The sequence below is a fragment of the Corvus moneduloides genome, chromosome 8 (assembly GCF_009650955.1).
Source record: "Corvus moneduloides isolate bCorMon1 chromosome 8, bCorMon1.pri, whole genome shotgun sequence".
Taxonomy (NCBI): domain Eukaryota; kingdom Metazoa; phylum Chordata; class Aves; order Passeriformes; family Corvidae; genus Corvus; species Corvus moneduloides.
The window spans coordinates 14,642,651-14,662,231 of record NC_045483.1 but is presented as its reverse complement, the minus strand read 5'-3'; the positions used below and the strand labels follow the sequence as shown (position 1 = coordinate 14,662,231).

At 39.0% G+C, this 19,581-nt stretch overlaps 2 protein-coding genes across 3 annotated transcripts in view; one reads left to right on the top strand and one right to left on the bottom strand.

Annotated features, from left to right (window-relative positions):
- The window catches only part of LOC116447579 (gamma-aminobutyric acid receptor subunit pi-like), a 46,987-nt gene extending 36,146 nt beyond the window's left edge, over positions 1–10,841 (bottom strand). The window contains exons 1-2 of one of the 2 annotated variants that reach the window (XM_032116928.1): positions 10,739–10,841; positions 2,642–2,730 (exon numbers count right to left, since the gene is read on the bottom strand). In XM_032116928.1, the coding sequence (XP_031972819.1) occupies positions 2,642–2,697 (56 nt within the window). In that variant the 5' untranslated portion in view covers positions 2,698–2,730; positions 10,739–10,841. Of the gene's footprint in view, positions 1–2,641; positions 2,731–2,916; positions 3,150–10,738 lie in introns of those variants that run through there. The other variant, XM_032116926.1, reaches the window with a different exon arrangement.
- Positions 10,842–13,495: 2,654 nt separating this feature from the next.
- ENTPD1 (ectonucleoside triphosphate diphosphohydrolase 1) overlaps positions 13,496–19,581 on the top strand; it is a 54,521-nt gene continuing 48,435 nt past the window's right edge. Inside the window, exon 1 of the mRNA XM_032116184.1 lies at positions 13,496–13,587. Coding sequence (XP_031972075.1) covers positions 13,581–13,587 — 7 coding nt within the window. The 5' untranslated portion in view covers positions 13,496–13,580. The remainder of the gene's footprint in view (positions 13,588–19,581) is intronic.

The window sequence follows — 19,581 nt, the reverse complement described above, 5'->3', positions numbered from 1 at the left end:
TAAAAGCTGAATTATAATTATTTCTTTTCCTGAGTCATTCTTGTGGCTCAAAAATGGAGAACTTTTGTGGGCTTGGCTAAACTTGAAAGGTACAACAACCGCTTGTTATTTAAGGTACTTTCAAGTTATTGTCTAAACAGAATGGGGTAACTGGAGGGGGAAAAAGGAACATTTGCCCTAAACAGTAGCATATATCACTGATTTAAGCAATAGTACAGTCTAGACACATATAGGAGAATATTTTTTCTGGCTATTTTTTGTCATAAGTTATGTATCATGAAAGAGACAGGAACACCTTAGAACTGCGAGAAGATAAACAAAATGCCAGATGCAGTCTGAACAAGCTCTTGAAACACTCCCCTCAGGAAAACAAGAATAAAAAAAGGTTTTTTTCAGGCAATTCACTGGCGGGCGGCAGGCTTACAGATGCAAATAAAGGTGTTATTTCTGGTTTCATACTTGTGCTCAATGATACAGGGTTTTATATGGTCTTTGCAGATAAACTGTAGCAAAACCTACTATATCACTGATTAATTCTCTGCTCTGAAACACAGTACTGTCACCATTTTTTTGTTAAATGGCGAGGTTGAAACTGTAGCATTATGTTACCAGATACAAGAACAAACGGGGGAGCATTCTAAGTGCTCTTAAGCTCAGCAAAAAAACCAAAACAAACACATTCCACAGAATTTTCTGTCTCTAATGCCTTAAACCCAGGCTAGCATTCTTTATGTTAAAAACACCCTATCTGAAACAAGTGGGAACCCTTCTGCAGACCAAATAGCACACATTTACTTAAGCTGATTCCTGGTAATGATAAATTTGCCTCAATTTTGTCACTACTATTTAAAAAAATAAAAACAACAAACTTCTGGGAAGGCAATCATCCAGGCAACTGCCCAGATATGTGATTGTAATGAAATTTAGTGTTAAGTAAAGTGAAGAAGTGTCATCAGGCAGGGAGAGATAGAAAAGAAAAAAAACAACCTCACAACATTATTGATTGTAAATTATTCAGTAGAAGAAACTCTCTTCACATGCTGGGCAGGACTTATCTAAGTGAATGTCTAAGGGACCACTTGGCAAGAAATCATGGCCGTTGCTTTGGGTGCACCTTAGCCCTTGGGTTTTGCTTAGAAATATTTCCCTGTTTCAGTGCCAAGCAGGATGGTTGTTGTTTTAACCAGTGCTTTCACAAACCCCTCCTGATTTGTGCACTGGAAAAATGAATTTTTGTACCCAAGCATCATCTTATCTGTGAGAACCAAGGGCCAGAGCTGCTTCTCAGCCTGTCTCTGGATTTGGGTAAAACAGGACCACATCAGCTCAATGTGCACTTGTATCCAAGCACTTGTACAGGAGCTCTATGTGCACATAACCCCCATGGATGCTACTCAGGAATGAACTGCCTGTGCTTCTGGACACTCGCAGCCAGATGAAGCTCTAAGAGGAGTCACAAAGTCTGCCTGATAATAATGAACTGTGTACCACAGGCTGAGCTCCTGGGGGAATTTTGCCTCCTTGTTGCTTAAGTGCTTCTGAAATTGTTGGTCTCTTAGCAGTGTTTTATTATTGCTAAGCCATGAGTCATCCACTTATTATAGTGTGGCAAGTCACAGCTGATGAGGAAGGAAGGTGGAATTAGAACAAATGTGTATTTTGGACAAAGATCTCTTTATAGGACTGGAGAAGGTGGGGGAGGTGGATGCTTTAAACTCACTTTCAGGTGACTGTTCCACCTGTCCCCACTACTAAGAGAAGGCTTTATCTAAATGTGTGTTTGCACACCCACTTGAATTAAAGCTCAGACAAAATCTTATTGTGAGGAATTTACTGCGAGATGAAGTAGGTTAGGCAATTCTACATAGATAATTCACTCACAGATTTTAAATACTTCAGTTGAAGGTAGTGGTGACGATGTTTAACCTGTCCATGCTTACATTTTCTTATTAGAATTACTTAAAGAATATTTTTCCCCATTTTTATAGAAGGAATATATTTTAAATACTCCATTTCTATGTTTTTTGTCATGGCAGCTGCACTGTTAGAAGGGTTACTTGTAGCCAGAGGGGATAATTTTCACTTTCCAGCTTAACGCAACTCAGATTTCCTAAAGACTTCACGATTTCGTAACAGAGAATAAGAAAACAGTGTTTCAAATAGGTAATTCTTCTTAAGATACTCTCCTTTCAGTGTACAACAATGATTTTACTATCTCAAGCTTGTAGTAAATCTAGGTGGACTGTGTGCCTCTGTCCTTGGGCAAGGCACTGTGCTCCAGGCAAGGACTGCGTGCCTGCCTGAATTTTTTAAGCATCTGATACAGTACTCACTCTGTACCCAGTAATCCTTCATTTGAGGGTTCACATATTTCATAAATTCCATTCTTTTTCTTCCTCATCAATCTTTCCAACTAAAAAAATCTGTTAATCAAGGCAGCTGAGATTCATGAAGCTCAGTCTTCCATTTCTGTTATTAATACCCAGGTTCTTTCATTTTTGTAAGAGGCAAGATTCAAATGTCAAGAGTATTTTACTTTTTTACCAGGTCAGATAAGTTTCTAACTATAAGTAAGTTTATTATAAACCAACTGATATAGTAATATATTGAAGAAATAATATTTTTAGCAAATACTTCTTACCTATAGAGCAGCAATAGGAAAAGGGCTCTGAGACCGCAGCACTTAAGACTGCACATTTTCACAAGTTCTTTCAGAAGTTCTTGTAGCTCCTAAAAAACAAAAAGTGCAGAGGTAATGTTTTACAGCACATATGCATTTTAAACACATGAATTTCCAACACTAAAGATGTTGTGTCTTGAATAACTTCTACTATAAATGTATTAGGAAATATCTACATTGATTAGAAAATCTCAAAACTTGAAAAAAGAGATGGCACCAGGATTAATTTAACTTACCAGCAGAAGCTGCATTCCAGTGTACTACAGCTCTTTCATTTTTGTCACTGTCCTTTAAATACTAGGAAAAGTAATTGCTGTGAAAAAATAACGTATTCTTGTGCAGGAGAATTGCAAACACTGAGTTTTGTCTTTGCTATTCATGCTTGTGAGTAAGCGCATCTCTGGTATATCAGCATCTCTTCTTAAGGAACAACACATGACTCCATCTTAGAACACAGAGCTGTTTAAACACAACCTCTCTGGTACACAAGTAGATCAACACCTCTGATATGTAACTCTGGTAATCTTTTTGGTAATGAGAAAAAATGAAATTATAGGCTTCTATCTATAGCTATTGAAAAAAAAATCCTTTGTATATAAATCATATATAACCATCCACATTCATGAAAATGTTTGGCTGAGGCAAGATGTCTCTTCTGAATGGGACTTTGCTTTTGTCAGTATGATTCACATTCATCATGGTTATTTTAAGGAATCTGTCAGCTCTGTAATCCATTTCTGGATGAGAAGAGTATCAATCTGTAGTGTAATGCAGCCATGCAACAGATCTGAAATGCACAGGCTGTGCACACTTTTGCTGTATTTCATCAGAGAATAGAAACCTTATTTGTAAGACTTGCTTCAAAACTAAAAAACCCTACATGTCAGAAATGCTACCTACCCAGGATCTGCAAGACAGCTGTTAAATGTTAATAAAGGCAAATGAAATACTTGTTTTATGTTTCAGGAAGGGGCAATCAAACATAATATTTTCAGTGTCCAGAATGAGTTTTGCAGGAGTATTTTGCATTTTAATTTCCCACTAAATTGCTTATAGTAAAGAATTTGAAGTTTCACAACCTGAAACTTTGTTTCACTGTTCTTTAGTGACCAATGTAAAATGCCAGCAAGCTTTTTAAAAACCAAAGTAATTTTTCTTTCAGTCTAGAGCAAAACTAGTGGTATTTACCTAAATAATTGCTATGTGAGTGGGGTATGACTTTTATGCAACAGTGAAGTGACAAAATAAGTTGTTAATGTCTCCAAAGAAAAAGGAAAGCCATTTTAATGGCTTTTTAAACAAGCAAACATTCTCAACATCCGGGCTACTTTAAGCATACACCAGCCTGGTAAATATTAATGTCAAAATAAATCATACACTCCTCCCGACTTCCACAGAAAATCATGCATGAGACATTAAGAGAGCTGGTAAAAGGGCAAAACAGCACAAAGGAGCAGATGGTGTTGTCAGAACATTGCTCTCTACACGCTGATTCTGTAACACCCCTGGTGCAGATCGTGGGATCTCTTTTGCGTATCTCATTTTGGGTTTGGATGCTTTCTACATTCATTATCCTTATCTCACAGGAAAATACGCTAAAAATAAAAAGCCTCTTACTGACTTTATAAGTACTTCACAAAGCTGCTTTTATATTTAGCTTTTGAATTGCTACTATGAGCTCCTAATATGACTGAAGATCCTTTATAAACAGATTAAGGAAACCTATGGATATTTCTGTACTTGTTTGGGTTCAGTTTTTACTGAAGATGGAGTGGGCTTATTACTGATTTCTTTCTAAGGCAACTGGTTTACCTTCAGTTCTTCACGAATATCCAAGGTAGCAATTTTAGGGAGGCTGGGGTGGAGAATTTTGGTCTTGAACACATGAAAGATCAAATCCATCCTACGGTACATATACTTTCATAAGGGAGAAGATTTTTTACTTCTGTATAAGAAATACTAATCAAGAGATCTAATTGCCATGTCAACTGGCTTGCCATCACTGCAAAGGGAAGCTGTATGCCAGCCAAGGATCAGAACTGGGTAACTACTGGAGTCTTAAGCGGTTTCACAGATAATACTTAAGCTGGATATATAAATCTCTGCGGCATGTGTGTACATGCTTGCATGCACACACATTTTCTCTGCTGCCCCTTTTTTATGGGGCTTACTGAGCTGGTTTGTTCTGCTGAAAAGCCTGCCCCTTGGCATGTTTGCACATCTGGACCTTTCCTGTCATGCATTTCTTTATCAAATACTACACATTCACAGCAAGATTCCTCCTGCATGCATGTGCCTAGGGAACTACTGCTTTTTAAAACTAGTTCAGCAGAACTCATAATATTTCCTCTCACCCTAGAAAAATAAGCATAACCTGTTTTCTGCATAGAATATTGAGCCATTTGGTTTAACTAGACAGGCTACATGCTGTCCAAATTATTGTGCATATATTGATACATCTTGTTCTAAACATTTAATTGAGGTGAAGGTAACAAATCTGCCCCAGTTTCTCATATGATGAGACAACATTTTCCTACTTTTATTCAGATCAGATTAGGACGGTAAAGTGCCATCCAATGTTTTGACATTTCTCATGGGAATTCGGTTATTTATTATCTTCAGCATGACAGGAAAAGTGAATTATGCAAGTTTCACAAACGTTTGAGGCTGAAATGGGGTGAGGCAGACAGCTGGCAGAGGTAATAGCAATATCTGAAGATTTCACTGGAAGTGAATTTTGTGTGAATGAATTAAAGGATGAGATGCCTATTATGTTGAAGTACCTTATGCACAAGTGGATGCATGGGGAAGACTAGAAATTATTAGATAATACACTTTGTCATATGGCAGTGGCCATATGCCTGAATTCCCATGGCTACTACTGCAGGCATCTAAAACTGTGTGCAGAATTATCTTAAAATAAAAAGCAGATGGTGAGTTTTAGAATATAAACTGAATTAGCATCACAGTTGCATTTTAATTCCACGTCCAAACTGTTGAATGACAGTGCCTTTAAGTGCTTGACTGAAAAGCAGCTGGAAACTCAGGAGGGATTCACCCAGAGTGCCAGAGACATACAGCTGCCTCCCCTGCTCTGGATTCTCTGCTGGCATTGTCCACTAGAATTGCAAAGTAACCAGTGAGCTCATCTGTTCTTGACTTAATCCTCTGTTTGTTAGATTGAAATGAACCAACTGGAGCAGAAACGATGGAAAGCTGGAAACACTAAGGACTTGGTGGGAGAAAGGGAGTGTGTAGATGGAAGGCAGTCACAAGATAAGTTTGGGAAGTGGAGGGGATATACCCCTTGGATCAGTTGTCCCAGCTGTGTCGCCTCCCAGATTCTTTTGCAACCCCAGCCTCCTCGCTGGTGGGGTAGTACAAAAAGCACAAAAGGCCTTGACTCTGTTCGAGCTCTGCTCAGCAGTAACTAAAACATCCCTAAAATATCAACACTTGTGTTCACAGCACAAATCCAAAACACAGCCACGTTCTAGCCATTGTGAAGAAAGTTTCCTCTACTTCAGCCAAAACCACCACAGCTGGGAAAAGTCAAATGCATAAAACAGATTGACAGTAGTCACAGACAAAGCACTTTGTGGAATAAAGTGCCATGATATCTGTATTTGTGTTAATCTGGATGCCTGTCTGTAATAGCTGTACTTTCATGATACTTTGTAACACTTCCTGAAAGAGAAAGAAATGCAAAATTTTCACACATTCAAATATTTTTTCATGTTAGGATTAATACTGCAGAGAGTGCTGCTCGAGTGAAAAGTATTGAGGAATTTTTTTAATGGGGCAAACTAGAAAGAAGGAATAAAACCCACTGGCAGCAAAAATTCAGGTTTAACTGGGGAATTGATGGATGGAAGTGGACAAATGCATGTGTCTGCATCCTGTTATAAGGGGCACCCTCTTACTTGGCTGGCAAAGTGGCTTTTGGCATACCAGCTAGCTTGTTTCTAAACCCTAGGCACATCTGATCTGCCTAGCATGGGCATAAACCATGCAAGTCTCCTTGGGCAAGTAATCAAAGTTAGATTTACTTGGTCCATAGAGAGTAGCTGTCTTGTCATGTTTTCTCTGCAGACAGGCAGTGCAGGGGCCATCTGTTATGACAGTATTATGTCAGCAATTGAATGGCTGTTAGGTCTCTACTGCTGCTATATCTGTCAACAGTTCAAAGTGAAACACTGGATTCCAGTTATGCAATGATCTGATCAATACAGTTGTCACGTGTGCCAGGTAAGAGAAGTGTCATTTTTCTCAATGAAAAGCTTGGAAAGTTGCTCCAGTCTGAGAGCATCTTCTCAAGTTCTGTACTCTGAATTGTTTTTGTCAAAGATACCTTTCAACAACATAAGGTCATACTCTTAAAAAAAGTAGAATGAACTTAAGATTCACCAAAAATGAAAATTGCTTCTCTGCAAAACGAGCTGTAATTGAAACTTCATAATTGGAAATTGTTTATATAGGTATAGGCATTACATGAGAGTCTTTAAAGTTATCCCAAATAAATCTGTATGACAAATACATTTATTTTTAAAAAAATGAGCATAGCATGCATGATTTCAGACTGTATCAGCAACAACTCAGGGATTTACTTCAATGTCCCAAATAATGGACAAGTTAACATGTAAAATCACTGTCCTCAAAATACACGGAAGGTTGGAATTGAAGTCAAACAAATCTATTGTTGCAGCCTTTAAAATTTTTTTCAGTATCAGCACTTCTAGCCACCAAAGGAGTAGGGACTAGCAGTATGTTGCTAATACTTACATAATTAAGTACATGAGAGACATTTGGTGCCCTGGATTGAGGGCACCAAATTATTTCTCACCAAGTTCCCTGTATTATCAATTTTATGAACCTCAAAGCCTTAGAGTAAGTTACATAACCTATGATAGGATTAATTTATACATTCATCTGTTGTTTTCACTCTGTGCACTTTAAATACAGTGCATATTGTGGATTAACTGGGAAATAACTGGCAGAGATGCTGTTAACATTATACAGTTTTCCTGGAAAATTAATTTCAGATTTCTAACAAATGGGTGCTTAGGATGACAATACAATTCTAGGAGTTAACTTCATGGAGCAAGTGCCAGATGTCCTGCTTCCAACCAGCACAACACTGAACTGAAAGGTTTCAACAATGCACAGAAATGGTTGTAGTAATAAACATTCAGAGAACAGGTTTTAAGAAATTAATGTGTTCATGTGACCGCTTAAATGTAGTGCCCATTACAAGCTCTGCTTATATCTACTGGGAAACCCACAGAAAATATGCCACACAGGCTATTTCCTAGTTTTAAAAGGTAGACAATTAAGTAACTTATCTTCCCCTTGTTCCTAAATATGATTTTAGATAGCTGACACTCAGTAGTCTGGCATATTAGTGGTGTTTGAGTCATGGCTGATGATTACTGCCATTTGTAATTATCCAAACAAATCAGAGGTTTATGGGGTTATAAATGGTTGGATTTATGTGCATACAGACTCTTTTTAAATTTTTTGCTCTGTACACCACAGTTCTGTTATCTGGGCAGCTGGACCTCTACACCAATCTGCAAATGTTTGGGTCCTCTTGTACCAAAATACAGGTCTCTCAAATCTGAGACCTCTACTGGCTTCTTAAGGTGTTTGTCAACACTCCAAGGTCCTCCCACACCCACTCCCACAGACAAGTGTGGATTACCTTCTGCCACACCAGTTTTACAGTCACAACTCACAGCCCACCCACCTGGCTTCAAGAGGGCATGAGGCTCAGGTTTTGTGCAATTTAAAGAATGAATGAGTTTGAGTTGGGTCAGAGGGGCAGGGAACTTTCAGAGGCTGTAGATGATGAATGAACCCCCAAAGGCGCCTTTGCAAAGGTTTCGACTGTGCAGGAAGGTGCACACAGCCATAGTGTGGCAAACACTGATGGCTTGGGTGGTCTCCCATCGACCATGTGAGACCTGACGGATGCCTGGGGGAGCACTTCAGGTCACCAGATTTCCGAAGGGCACCCACAAATGTAGGCTGAAGGAAGACAGAGTGCTCCTGCAGCACTGATACCTCCACTACTCACACAGACCAGGATAATGTGATTTTATCACCTACAGCAAAATGGAGACAGTTTTGTTTGGGCACTATCAGACTAGATATGATTAAGCTAAATAGTTGAAAATCCAGAAAGTTGGACAGGATATGCTGGTTCAGATTAAGAAAATAACAACTTGATTTGGAAAGACAAATGAAATCCTGCCTTTGTTATTCCAGTTTAAACTCCTGTTCCTTATCAAAGTTAGCAGATCTAGAATCTTCTAGCCCTTAACCTGGAGGAGAGTCTCCCCACATAGACCCTGGTGACTGTGAGGTTTGCTCAGCATTCTCATATTGTAGAGCCTATCCAGGAGCCAGCTAATGTTCCTGCAGCTTCCCTCATGCAGCCTCTGGCCTGGGAGAATGAGGGTCATCTCACTCTGTCACTGAACAGACCTTGGAGGCTATGAGAGAAAAATAAGAGCCCTGCAGTAGCAGATTAGGGTCAGTCATATCCATCTTCTCTCCCTGCTGAATTTTGTGCAATGTGCTTTTGAGATTTATGACAGAGAACAGCCCCTTGGTGTGCAATTAATTTTGTTTCCAGTTGCAAATTCTTGTTAGTTTGGGGGCAAAGGGGAAGAAGGAAGGGAATATACCCTAGAGATGCACCTTTTTTTCAATTCAAGTTATGAATTTGAATCATAGACTTTTCTGGGTTTGATTATTGTTATGCATATCTGAAACCTTCCAGAGAAGACTTTATTCATCTTCGTCACCAAATATCTACTTCTCAGTTTGGGTCCAAGGTCTTAGACTCAAATTCCTCAGTGAATTGCTAAGTGTCCCATAACCAGGAGATTTACAAACTAACCATTCTGAGCAGCGCAACAAGATGAAGACTGGGAGAAAATCGGTTTTCAAAGCACTTCAGGCTTTTTAAAAATCTACAAAGATTTTGTATTCGAAATTAACTGTAGAAATCAATATACTTAGAATTACTCAGTAGAATTACATATTTTAGCAAATAATAATCACAGGATAAAATGCATTTAATTGTACAACCATACAAAAATGTGAATGTTGTCCAAGTTGAGTGTCCTGGGCTCAGCTGCAAGCTTTTGTAGCTCCTAAGGTTGAAGTCAGAGGAGGTATTCCAACTGAGATGTGGAGCTCAGCTCAAAGTCATCAGGAATTTGTTCTGAGGGAAATCACACGAGGGGCTTTGAAAGCAAGAGGCATTTTTCCAATAAAATATGTGTTTCCAATTTTTTCCACAGTTACCGCCTGGGAAGATTAGTTAAATCTGTAAGTGCGTGCCTGCTGCAGGATCTTCCTTTTCCTTCAGCACAAACTGCTTTAGCTTTATTCTATGACAGGTCATTAGAATTACCTGGAGTGTTCATGATGGCAAGCAACCTTTAAGAATCCTGTTTACGAAGTTTGAATAGACATTGAAAGTGAGTATATAGGAATTTGGTTTTGTTTTAAGAATTAGGAAAAAAGAGTTTCCTAGAGAAATAATATGCTTTCATTAAATTCAAATATTCCCTTTCTTCATTACTCAGTGCTCAACAACAGGTTTAATCAATGTGATTTACTTTAAATTTTGTACACTGTTTTAAGTACTAGCACATTGTTCATCTATGTATTCATTTGAGGTGAGATGCAGATTTGATGGGGAATTGGAGGGAAAAATGGGAGCTGGCTCTTACATTGTCTTTCTTTGAGAAGTTTCTCCATCTGCCACTCACTGCTTTTAAAAGCAAGGTTTTGCAGCCTTCGAGGGGAGGCACTCACCTCTTCGCTTTGGTTTATTAATTGAAATTTGAGTTATTCTGGGTTATTTTAATCCTGCAGAATAATGATACCTCAGAGAGGAAATACTAATTTTTTTTTTTTTTTTTTTTTTTTTTAAATTACGAAGACAGCAGAGCGGAGGGGGAGGGATGAGAAGGGAGGGAGAGAGCGGTGCAGGGCCAGTCCCGGCGGGAGGGTGCCGCGATCCCCGGGGCCGGCGCGCCTTACCTGGAGCCGCGGCCCCGCGGCGGAGGCAGCTCCGAGCAGCCTGGCAGCCGGCCGAGCTCTGCGCCCGCCGCGCCGCGGGTTCGAGCCCGCCCCCGGCCGGGCGTGGGCGGCACAGGGAGCGAGATGTCCCCCTGTTATTGCTCGCTTAAGCCCCCATAGGAGCCTTTAAGCGTTGCCCCTTCCTTGCCACTCCTCCTTTGCTTAATCTCGCTTACACCCCTTTTCAGTTTCAAGCGTGTTCGGGGGAAAGGATGCTAGACAGAGAAGTGGCGAGGGATCCCTGTCAGACAAAAGTCGGGGCAACCCTTCCCATGGCTTCTTTTTCTGCCATGCCCCTGTAACAGAGCTTGCATGAAACTTTCTGCCGATTGCCTCTGTTTTTTCCTTCTTGCAATCGTCACATCCCAGCTACCCCGGGTAGAAGCTTCCATCCTTGTTCTCTACTTGATGTGGAAATGTTCTGGGTGCCTGTAGGTAACATTGTTCAAGCCTTTCCAGAAATGAAAAGTGTTAGTTTTGCAGATGTTGCTTTCCTGTCTGACCTCTCCATTCCGGAGCTGTTGGCAGTTTTCAGAGAGAAGAAAGTACCACTTTCTATGGGAAAGCACCATTCCACAAAAGATAAAGGAAACCACGTAGGCAATGTGATTACCAATAAAGGTCACGTTAGGAAAAACAGCTTCAGACAAAATTTAAGATCTGCTGTCAGAAATTATTTCCTGTGGCTAGAATATTGTGGATGGGGGGATACACAGGAACACACCTGTGATGCTGCCACCAGTAGTAAAATATGGTGGTACTGGTGCAAGCTGTGAAGGAGAGGAAAGAAGATGATTTTGACTATTTCAGTTTCAACTCCTGGTGTTGTTTTTTGGGATTAAAAAGTTGATAACTTTTGAGGAAGGTAAAGGCTGAAAGGTCTCAATCCTGTATCTTCTAACAGGTTTTCTTCTTAGAAGATTCTAGTTTCAGTTCATGTCAGAAGTAAGCATATATTTTTGCTTTTTCACAGAATTATAGAATTCTTTTGGTTGGGAAAGACCTTTAAACATCATCAAGTCCAACCCCGTGCCCTGGGCAGGGACACCATCTGCTGTATCTGGCTGCTCAGAGCCCCATCCAGCCTGGCCTTGAACACTTCCACGGATAGGGCATCCACTGCCACTCTGGGCAACCTGTGCCAGTGTATCACTACTTCCACAAAAATGTCTTCTTTATCTAGCCTGAATCAACCTCCTTTTAGTTAAAAACCTTCGCCCCTTTTTCTTAACTTTATCTTAAACCTAGTTACAGACATGTTGTCCTAAGAGGCTATTTGATACCATGTACCTGCTGTGACTACATTGGAAGCTCCCCCCAGGTTATAGAAGATGGGAAGATCTGATACTCAGACTAGGAGAGGAAAAACACATCTCTCCATGGCAAAAAATGGAGCAGATTTCTCTACTGCTGTTTGCCTTTCTATTGTTATTGCTAAAGCTCTTAGTTGGTACTGCATCTGTAGGCAGGGGAAATTAAAGAAATGTAAAAACCATTCTTTCCCGCACATGTTGAATGTTGATCCAATTATAAGTCAAGAATATGTGCTAAGTGTGCCTGCTCTGGCATACTTCCCCTCATATCTCATTTGAACAGTCTGTCTAACTGCATAAAGTATGTAGTGTTTATCTTTCATTCATCGGTCAAGCAGAAAGAATCTTGAAACCCAGTGGAAAAAAAAATCCCTGGCTGTTTCTATTGCAGAACAGCTGTAAGTGGGAGAATCAGCAAGTTTGGTCTCATGTGGCCTTTCATAGCAATAGAACTAAGAAAACAGCTTTAAAGACAATTCTATAAGCAACTGGCATAGAACCAATGTTGATTGCTATTCTCAGTGGAACTCCAAGCACAAGTTTATCTAATGCACAATATCAGAAATCCTCAAATTTCTAGGGATCTCTTTCTACCTACTTCTTAAAAACGTATTTCAAGTTCTCACTAATTGCAAGTCATAATTTAAATAGAATGAAAATATTCTGTTTGAAAACTCAAAGCATCAATGTGCTGTTGCCTGTTTCAGTTCACAGTGCCCAACTGAAAAACTCTAAATTCCCACTTTAAGATATAATTTTTCAGCACCTGTCTGCATTTTAAGGTTCTAAGGCAGCTGTGATGCATTTGAAAGTCTGGGGCAGGGCACATTCTTCATACCAGAGCCCTGAGCAGAAGTGGTCACTGGGATTTCAGATCACCTGAAGCAGCACCTGGTTTGTGGCTGCTGGAGACAAGCAAGTAAATGACAGCACTCAAAATTAATTGCTGCAGCCTGTAATATTAAGGCTGTCAGCAAAACCTATTAATATAAAACTAAAACTTATGCTGGTTTGTTGTAAAGCTCATACTGGTCCTTCAGAGTGCCTATGGTTCTCTGTTTATTAATTTTCTGCTGGTGCTGTTGCAGCCTCATCGAGGGGTGTTCCAGTTCAGGAGCAACTGGCTGGTATGTCTGTCCCCATGCACAAACCTGCCCTGTCACCTCAAGAGTCAGCTCCTGGAAGCGCCTGTCCCCTTTGTGCTCCCGGCAGCAGTGGGACCTCTGAGGCACCAAACCCACCTCCTGCCCTTAAGCTACTCCCAGAAGGGGACGGCTCAATTATTAACCCAAAGCTTGGGTCTTTGAATAGAGCTATTCATCAGCTGGGAAAATCAGCTGACTTCATCCTCAGGCTGGTAAAGAGTAATGAAATTGTTTCAGAGAACAGCTTGCGGAAAAGACTCCTTGAACATAAAAATCTAGATGCCCACAGTAGGAAATCATTTAACTCCTCTGTGCTCTTAGTCCTCTGCATCCATATTGGAGCCCATGTTGGGTAAGTTGGGGGTTTTTAGTAGATTTTCCTCACAGTTTGTAACCTCAGGGGGTGGTTGTAACATTCACAGCACTGATTAAACAACATTGGAAGCTGTAATGGCTTTCAGCAACTGTGATGCCAAGAATAATACAAAACACATTGAGCTTTTGGTATTCCAGAGATTCCTGGACGTATGTTAAATTCTGGTCCTCAGTCCGGGTGTGAGATTTTTTTGATGCTTGAATTGCTTGTCCAATAACACATAACCCTTATAAATAAGCCAAAATTAGCACTACCACCTAAATATTATATTGATACATAAAATGGCATGCCTCATAAATCAAAATGTCCCCATTTTTAACTTGACTACATTGATGCTTAGTGGATATTATTTTGGACGTATTAAAGTAATAGAAAATGCTTGGAATGCTGACCAAATGAGTACTGAATAAATGCAGTATTGAGTGAGGACCTGAAAATTAGACCAAATAATACAATATATATCTAAGCAAAATGCAAAGGAAGAGTGAGGAAACACCCACAGCTCTATTGTACTTATTTAAATGTTCCCATTTTAATGAGGTAACAGGTAACACTAATGTCTAGGACTTTCAAAATCCACTAATAGTAGAGCATTGATTTGAAATTAAATAACAATGCTATTTCAGTGTTCTGTGTCCCAGAGGATGTAATGGAAAGAGTGATACTAACACTATAAAATGTGTTCCACCTTTAGAATTCTTTAGGAAATAAAGCTTTCTGATTATTATAAACTATGTGTGAAGTAGATGATGAATCAATTAGCATTCTAATACAAGGTCTACTTTCTAATAGAAATGTTTGTCATTGAAAGTCTGCATTCTCATACTGAATGAATAGTTGCATTTTAAATTATGATAATAATACTCAGTGACCTGGGGGCTACATACTCTGCAGCTCTTACAGATTATTTGAGTGGAAAATAATGAGGATATAAAACGGCTCAAATTTAAGGTTCATACCTTTCCTTTTTGTATCTTGGTGTCCAGTCGCACAACAAAACCTTTAAATATTACCTGTATCAGGAGTCACACATAAAACATAATCATTTTTTATTAAGTATTTCATGTTTTGGTTTTGGTTTAGACCCATCTTGGACTGAAATTTTTTCACCTCTTGATAAGCCTTTACTTGTCAAGTGAACTTCCTTTCTTATTTCACTACTTGCTGCATTTATCATTAATTAATTATTTTAATGTTCATCTGACATCTTGTAGGATTACTCATGCCAAAATCAAAGCATATTCTTGTTGAAACCGGGGTCTCCTACCCTACCTCAATCTGAGCACTCTGGCTGTGTTACCTCAAGAATCACTGTTTGTTACAGCAGCCAGGCTGCACCTTTAACCTGAACATCTTCAGCTCAGACTGTGCTCAAGGCACTGCTAACCTTTATCTTCCCATGTGGTGATAAAGCACTTTGGGATGAAACCTTCCTGGGAGCAAGGCACCTTCACCTGAAACCACTGTTTCTTTAGAGGTTGTTTTGAGAAGCACATATTTTTAGTTTTACCACTTGTCAGTTTATTCACAGCAGCACGGCTGCATTTGTCAGAGCTTTGTTAGCTCTTGCTACACTATTGAATATGTCCAGGCACTGCCTCTAATGAAGCACTTTTGTTCCCATTATGCCTGGAATAATGTCAATACTCAAGAATTAGATTAAATGAATGAGAGAGCTGAGATGAAGACAGTGGATTTGATTATCTCAGGTAATTGATTTTCTTTGCATGATGCTGTCAATGTCTGAAAGGCCAGCTGGATTAACTGTCAAGAACGGGCAGGCTCGTGCTAGTCCTGCACCATGTACAATTTTCCAGTTTATTTTCAGGACAGTAGAAATGTGTAAGCCTATGGCTGGGATGTATCCTGCTGTTTTAAAAGAACTTGGTTTGATGGGATTTGCGTTTGGTTTTTTTGCTCACCTGAAATGCTTACTTTTCACCATGTTCAGCTATCAATACAAAAAAGCCTTCCAGAAGTGAGCTACTGAGACACCAAGAAGCAGTTTGGACCATGCCCATTGCCACAGGGAGCTGTACAGACATTAATGATGTGTTGTGAGAGTATCACATGTGGGTATTACATGGGGTAAGAAAAATACACTGGGTATAGTTAGCAAGCCCCAGTTCTAAGCAGGACCAGGAAAAGCTGTGAGGCACCAAGGTCCCTCTAACTGCCCGGACAAACACATTTGAGTTGCTGTTGTGTAGTGCTGGAGACAAACCTGAAATGCTGGGAGAAGGCTGACTTGTTTTCCTCAAAGAGAATCTGGTGTGGTGACTGAACCTTTCCCATATTTCCTCATGAACAAAGTGGTTCTTGGGAAAGTGCCACTTTCTCCGGTCCATGTTCAGTTTGCCTGAAGATGCCACCAGTGTTCATGAATGTAATGATCATCTTTTCATCATCAACTCTGCGATATGTTAATTCTTACAGCTTCAGTATATCCAGTTTTGTTTCTTAAGCCTTACCTGCTGTGTCATCTGAGCAAGACTAAAGTAATTGATGACATAATACTAAAACTCTGCTTTGACAGAAAAGACGATTTTTCTAGCCCAAATGGAATTGTGCTGTGCTGTGAACGTGTACCACATGGCTACATCTGTTTATGGTTAGTTTGTTCTGCTGTTCTCTATATCAATATATTACATGACATTAGAGAGACAAAGCTTAGAGAGATGTTGTAAAACAGACAAACAAATCTATTTTGTTTGTAAAAAGAAATAATTTATTCTGTTTCTTTGTGGAATTTTAAACACTACATTTTTTACACAAGAGAGTTTCTGCTATTAATGTACTCTTAACAGTTTTCAAAGCTTACTGAAGAAATTATGACAAACTCATTTTGTAGTTGGCTGTGCACTACCCCACAATCTAACTCCTACTTGTACTAAATGTGGGCTACAGTAGTAGCAGTGCTATTCGTTAAGGCTTACCAGCTACTTATAAACTAAAAAAAAAAAATTGCCAATATTTCTTTTAAATTTAGGTGTAAACATGGAGAAAGTATTTCTACCAGGCACTTGTCAGGCTTTCACTAACTGTAAAATTATGCAAGGAGAATAATAGCAAGAGATAACAGTCTCTTACATGGCACCTAAATTAAGATGTCTTAAATTTATCCAATTAAAATGTAATATCCACTTCTGTCTGCCTTATGAATATACTGTGTATAAACATCATCATGTAGAAATATTAACCCATAAGTATTTTCACCATAATCTGGTGAAGTTAAAACTTCTTCAAGCTCATTCTCAGTACATGATGACAATTTGTGATTGGAAATACCTCTTTGTAAGGCTGTCATATGTGAGGAAAGTTTTACAGTAAAAAAAGAATTTTTACTCTGAGTAACTAGGCACTCAATACAAGCTAAGTGGCCTTTCCTGGGAGTATTACAAGGGGAAATTGGAAGTATCTGGGCAAAGTTAGTGATGTGCATTTTCTAGTGGCTGCCTCAGCAGTCCTTCAGAGGACACAAGCCATGTACTCAGCATTAAATGCCTCCTATAGTTTGCAGTAGGCAGGAGGATGTAGTCCAGGCAAGGTTGGAGAAATCCAACAGTGGCAAAAATCTCAGATCCCTATAAAGAAATGGGTATCCTGATGTTCTGGCCCTCCTCAGGCTGACTCTTGTGTAAAGGGTGGAGATCATGTATCTCAATGCCTGTGATTTTGACTTTGGAATTGCAGATTGGCAAGAGAATGAAATAAATACAGAATATAGAACTAGGTTTCCAGGCCTAAGCCTAAATATCCATGTCCTAAAGACTTCACAAGGGGCTGAGAATGCTATCATACCTTAACGTATCTGCAGTGTGGGCCATGACTAAGATTTTTCTCATGTTCCTGCTGAAGTCAGAAGTAAAATTCTAATGTGTGCAAGACCAGACCTTATTTTACAGAAAAAAAACCCTGTCATCTACATTATTCTGGGCACTAAAAAAGTTTTAAATTGCAAAAAGACCATGTGAGAAGTGTGTGGTGATGCTTAAATCATTTTTCATTTTCCACAGGAGTGCATGGGAGTTGTTCTAATTCAGAAGATATAGTATAATCTTTCTGATCTATTAAACTAGAAGAAAAAATAAATCTGAGAACAGAGATGCCAAAGGCAGTTCAAGAAGTTATAGATATATATGACATGAAAATCTCCTAGCAAAAGTTAATGCAAGTCAACATTGACAGGGGTCTCAAATGCCACATTGATTCAAAATCACACAGTGACTGATGAAATGGGAATGAATGTCTCTTTTAATGAACTCAGCAAAGAACTTTGTTCAAATGGTCCTTGCAAGTGAAGTTCTGAGGCTCAGAGCCTCATAAACCTACTGGGTTTTTTAAGTGTGTGTATGTCTAGAGTAGTCCAAATGCTAATTTTCCTTATTTTGTTTTTCTTGTTGCTCTTATAGCACTGATGCTGCCCTGCATTCTTCTCTTCTGTTCTTCAGATGTATTATACTGAAGTCTTGATATTTAGGCTAGAAATCATCCTTTAATACTTGAAGATATGCAATTGTTAATTTCCTGGTCTGATTTGTGTTACTTTATGATCAAGCAGAGTAATAAAGTTGTATATAGTAATTTTACAATTTAATTATCAGGCCAGAGGAATGCTATGGCCCTGCATTGAAGGAGAAGCCTGGAAATCCAATGTAGTTGGGCAAAATATTCTACCCTTGGCTCTGGGCTGACAGTAAAGAGTCGGAAAATAAGAATTGCCTCTCATATTTTACTTACAAGGAACACGATTGTGAGAACCCAGTTCCTGTATTTGGCCCATGGCTGTTATATCTGGTGTCTAAAAAGATGTCTGGGCTGATGCTTTTTCCTGTGACTGAACTATCATCAACTATCAACTGTTTAAGGGCCAGAGCAGGTTTGGGATTCTGCCTTTCTTCTGGGGCAAAGGTAGCTCATCTGATCTACGCTAAAGCGTATGTTCTCTTTCTATGTTTGTGTGAAAATTTGGTTAATTCAATATATTTGAGAGTAATTATCAAACCTGAGGCAAATTAATGAATGCCCCAATACCTCAAGAAAAATTAGGTGGGAGCTAATAGATATCAGCAGTTAGGTAACCTTATTTCCTTAAGCAAGTTGATTGAAAACAACTTTAAAGCTGCAGAAATAATAAATTTCAACGGTGAAATAGGAGTTAAGGTTTTTTCAGCTGTGTAATGGCAGTGTGATTGCACAATGTCTAGAATCAAGTGTGATTACTTGAATAGCAAAACTGCTGACATTTTTGAAGAAGCATTAGGTTTATCTCTGAAGTAAAAGAAGTCTTCAGGAATTTTATTAAAAATGCAAACAAAGAGAAAGTTATCACTCCTTGTACAGCTAGAATTTAAAAGAAGGGTAACTTTTTGAATTCTAGAAAAACCATTCTGCAATAGATGTTCTTCTATAGTTTAGTTATTAAAATATATATCAATATTAAAATATATCTATTGCAGGGTTTGATCTTTACAGATGTTGGCACATATTTAAGTGAATGAGAAATCACGGGTGATTCCAAGATGAATAATTAAAACTTGTGTCTGCTGAACTGCAGACACAGTAAGATTATCTATAACATTTAAAGCATAAATGATAAGAACTCCTAAAATGTCCCTTTTGTCAGCAGAACATCTAGTGCAATGTTTTAGTATCAAATACGTACTGACCAAAATTGGTTTTCTTGAATATATGTGTATCCATATGTTTATAAAGTGGGAAAAGAGGAATCATTCAGTTCTGACTTACTTTCAATCCCTGTGTATCTACGAATAAGACATATCATGTTTGTTAGTAATTCGGACTGCTTACTGCTGTAGTTGCTCATCAGTTCCTCTGTGCCTATTGTCTTTCCACACTCAAGAGGAGCACGTGGAGAGCATGGCAAACTTTCCTGGTGCCGGTACTTCACGTTCTCATTTCCTAACAAGAAGTCCTGTTCATGGCAGTGAACATCATAGTTGATGTGAG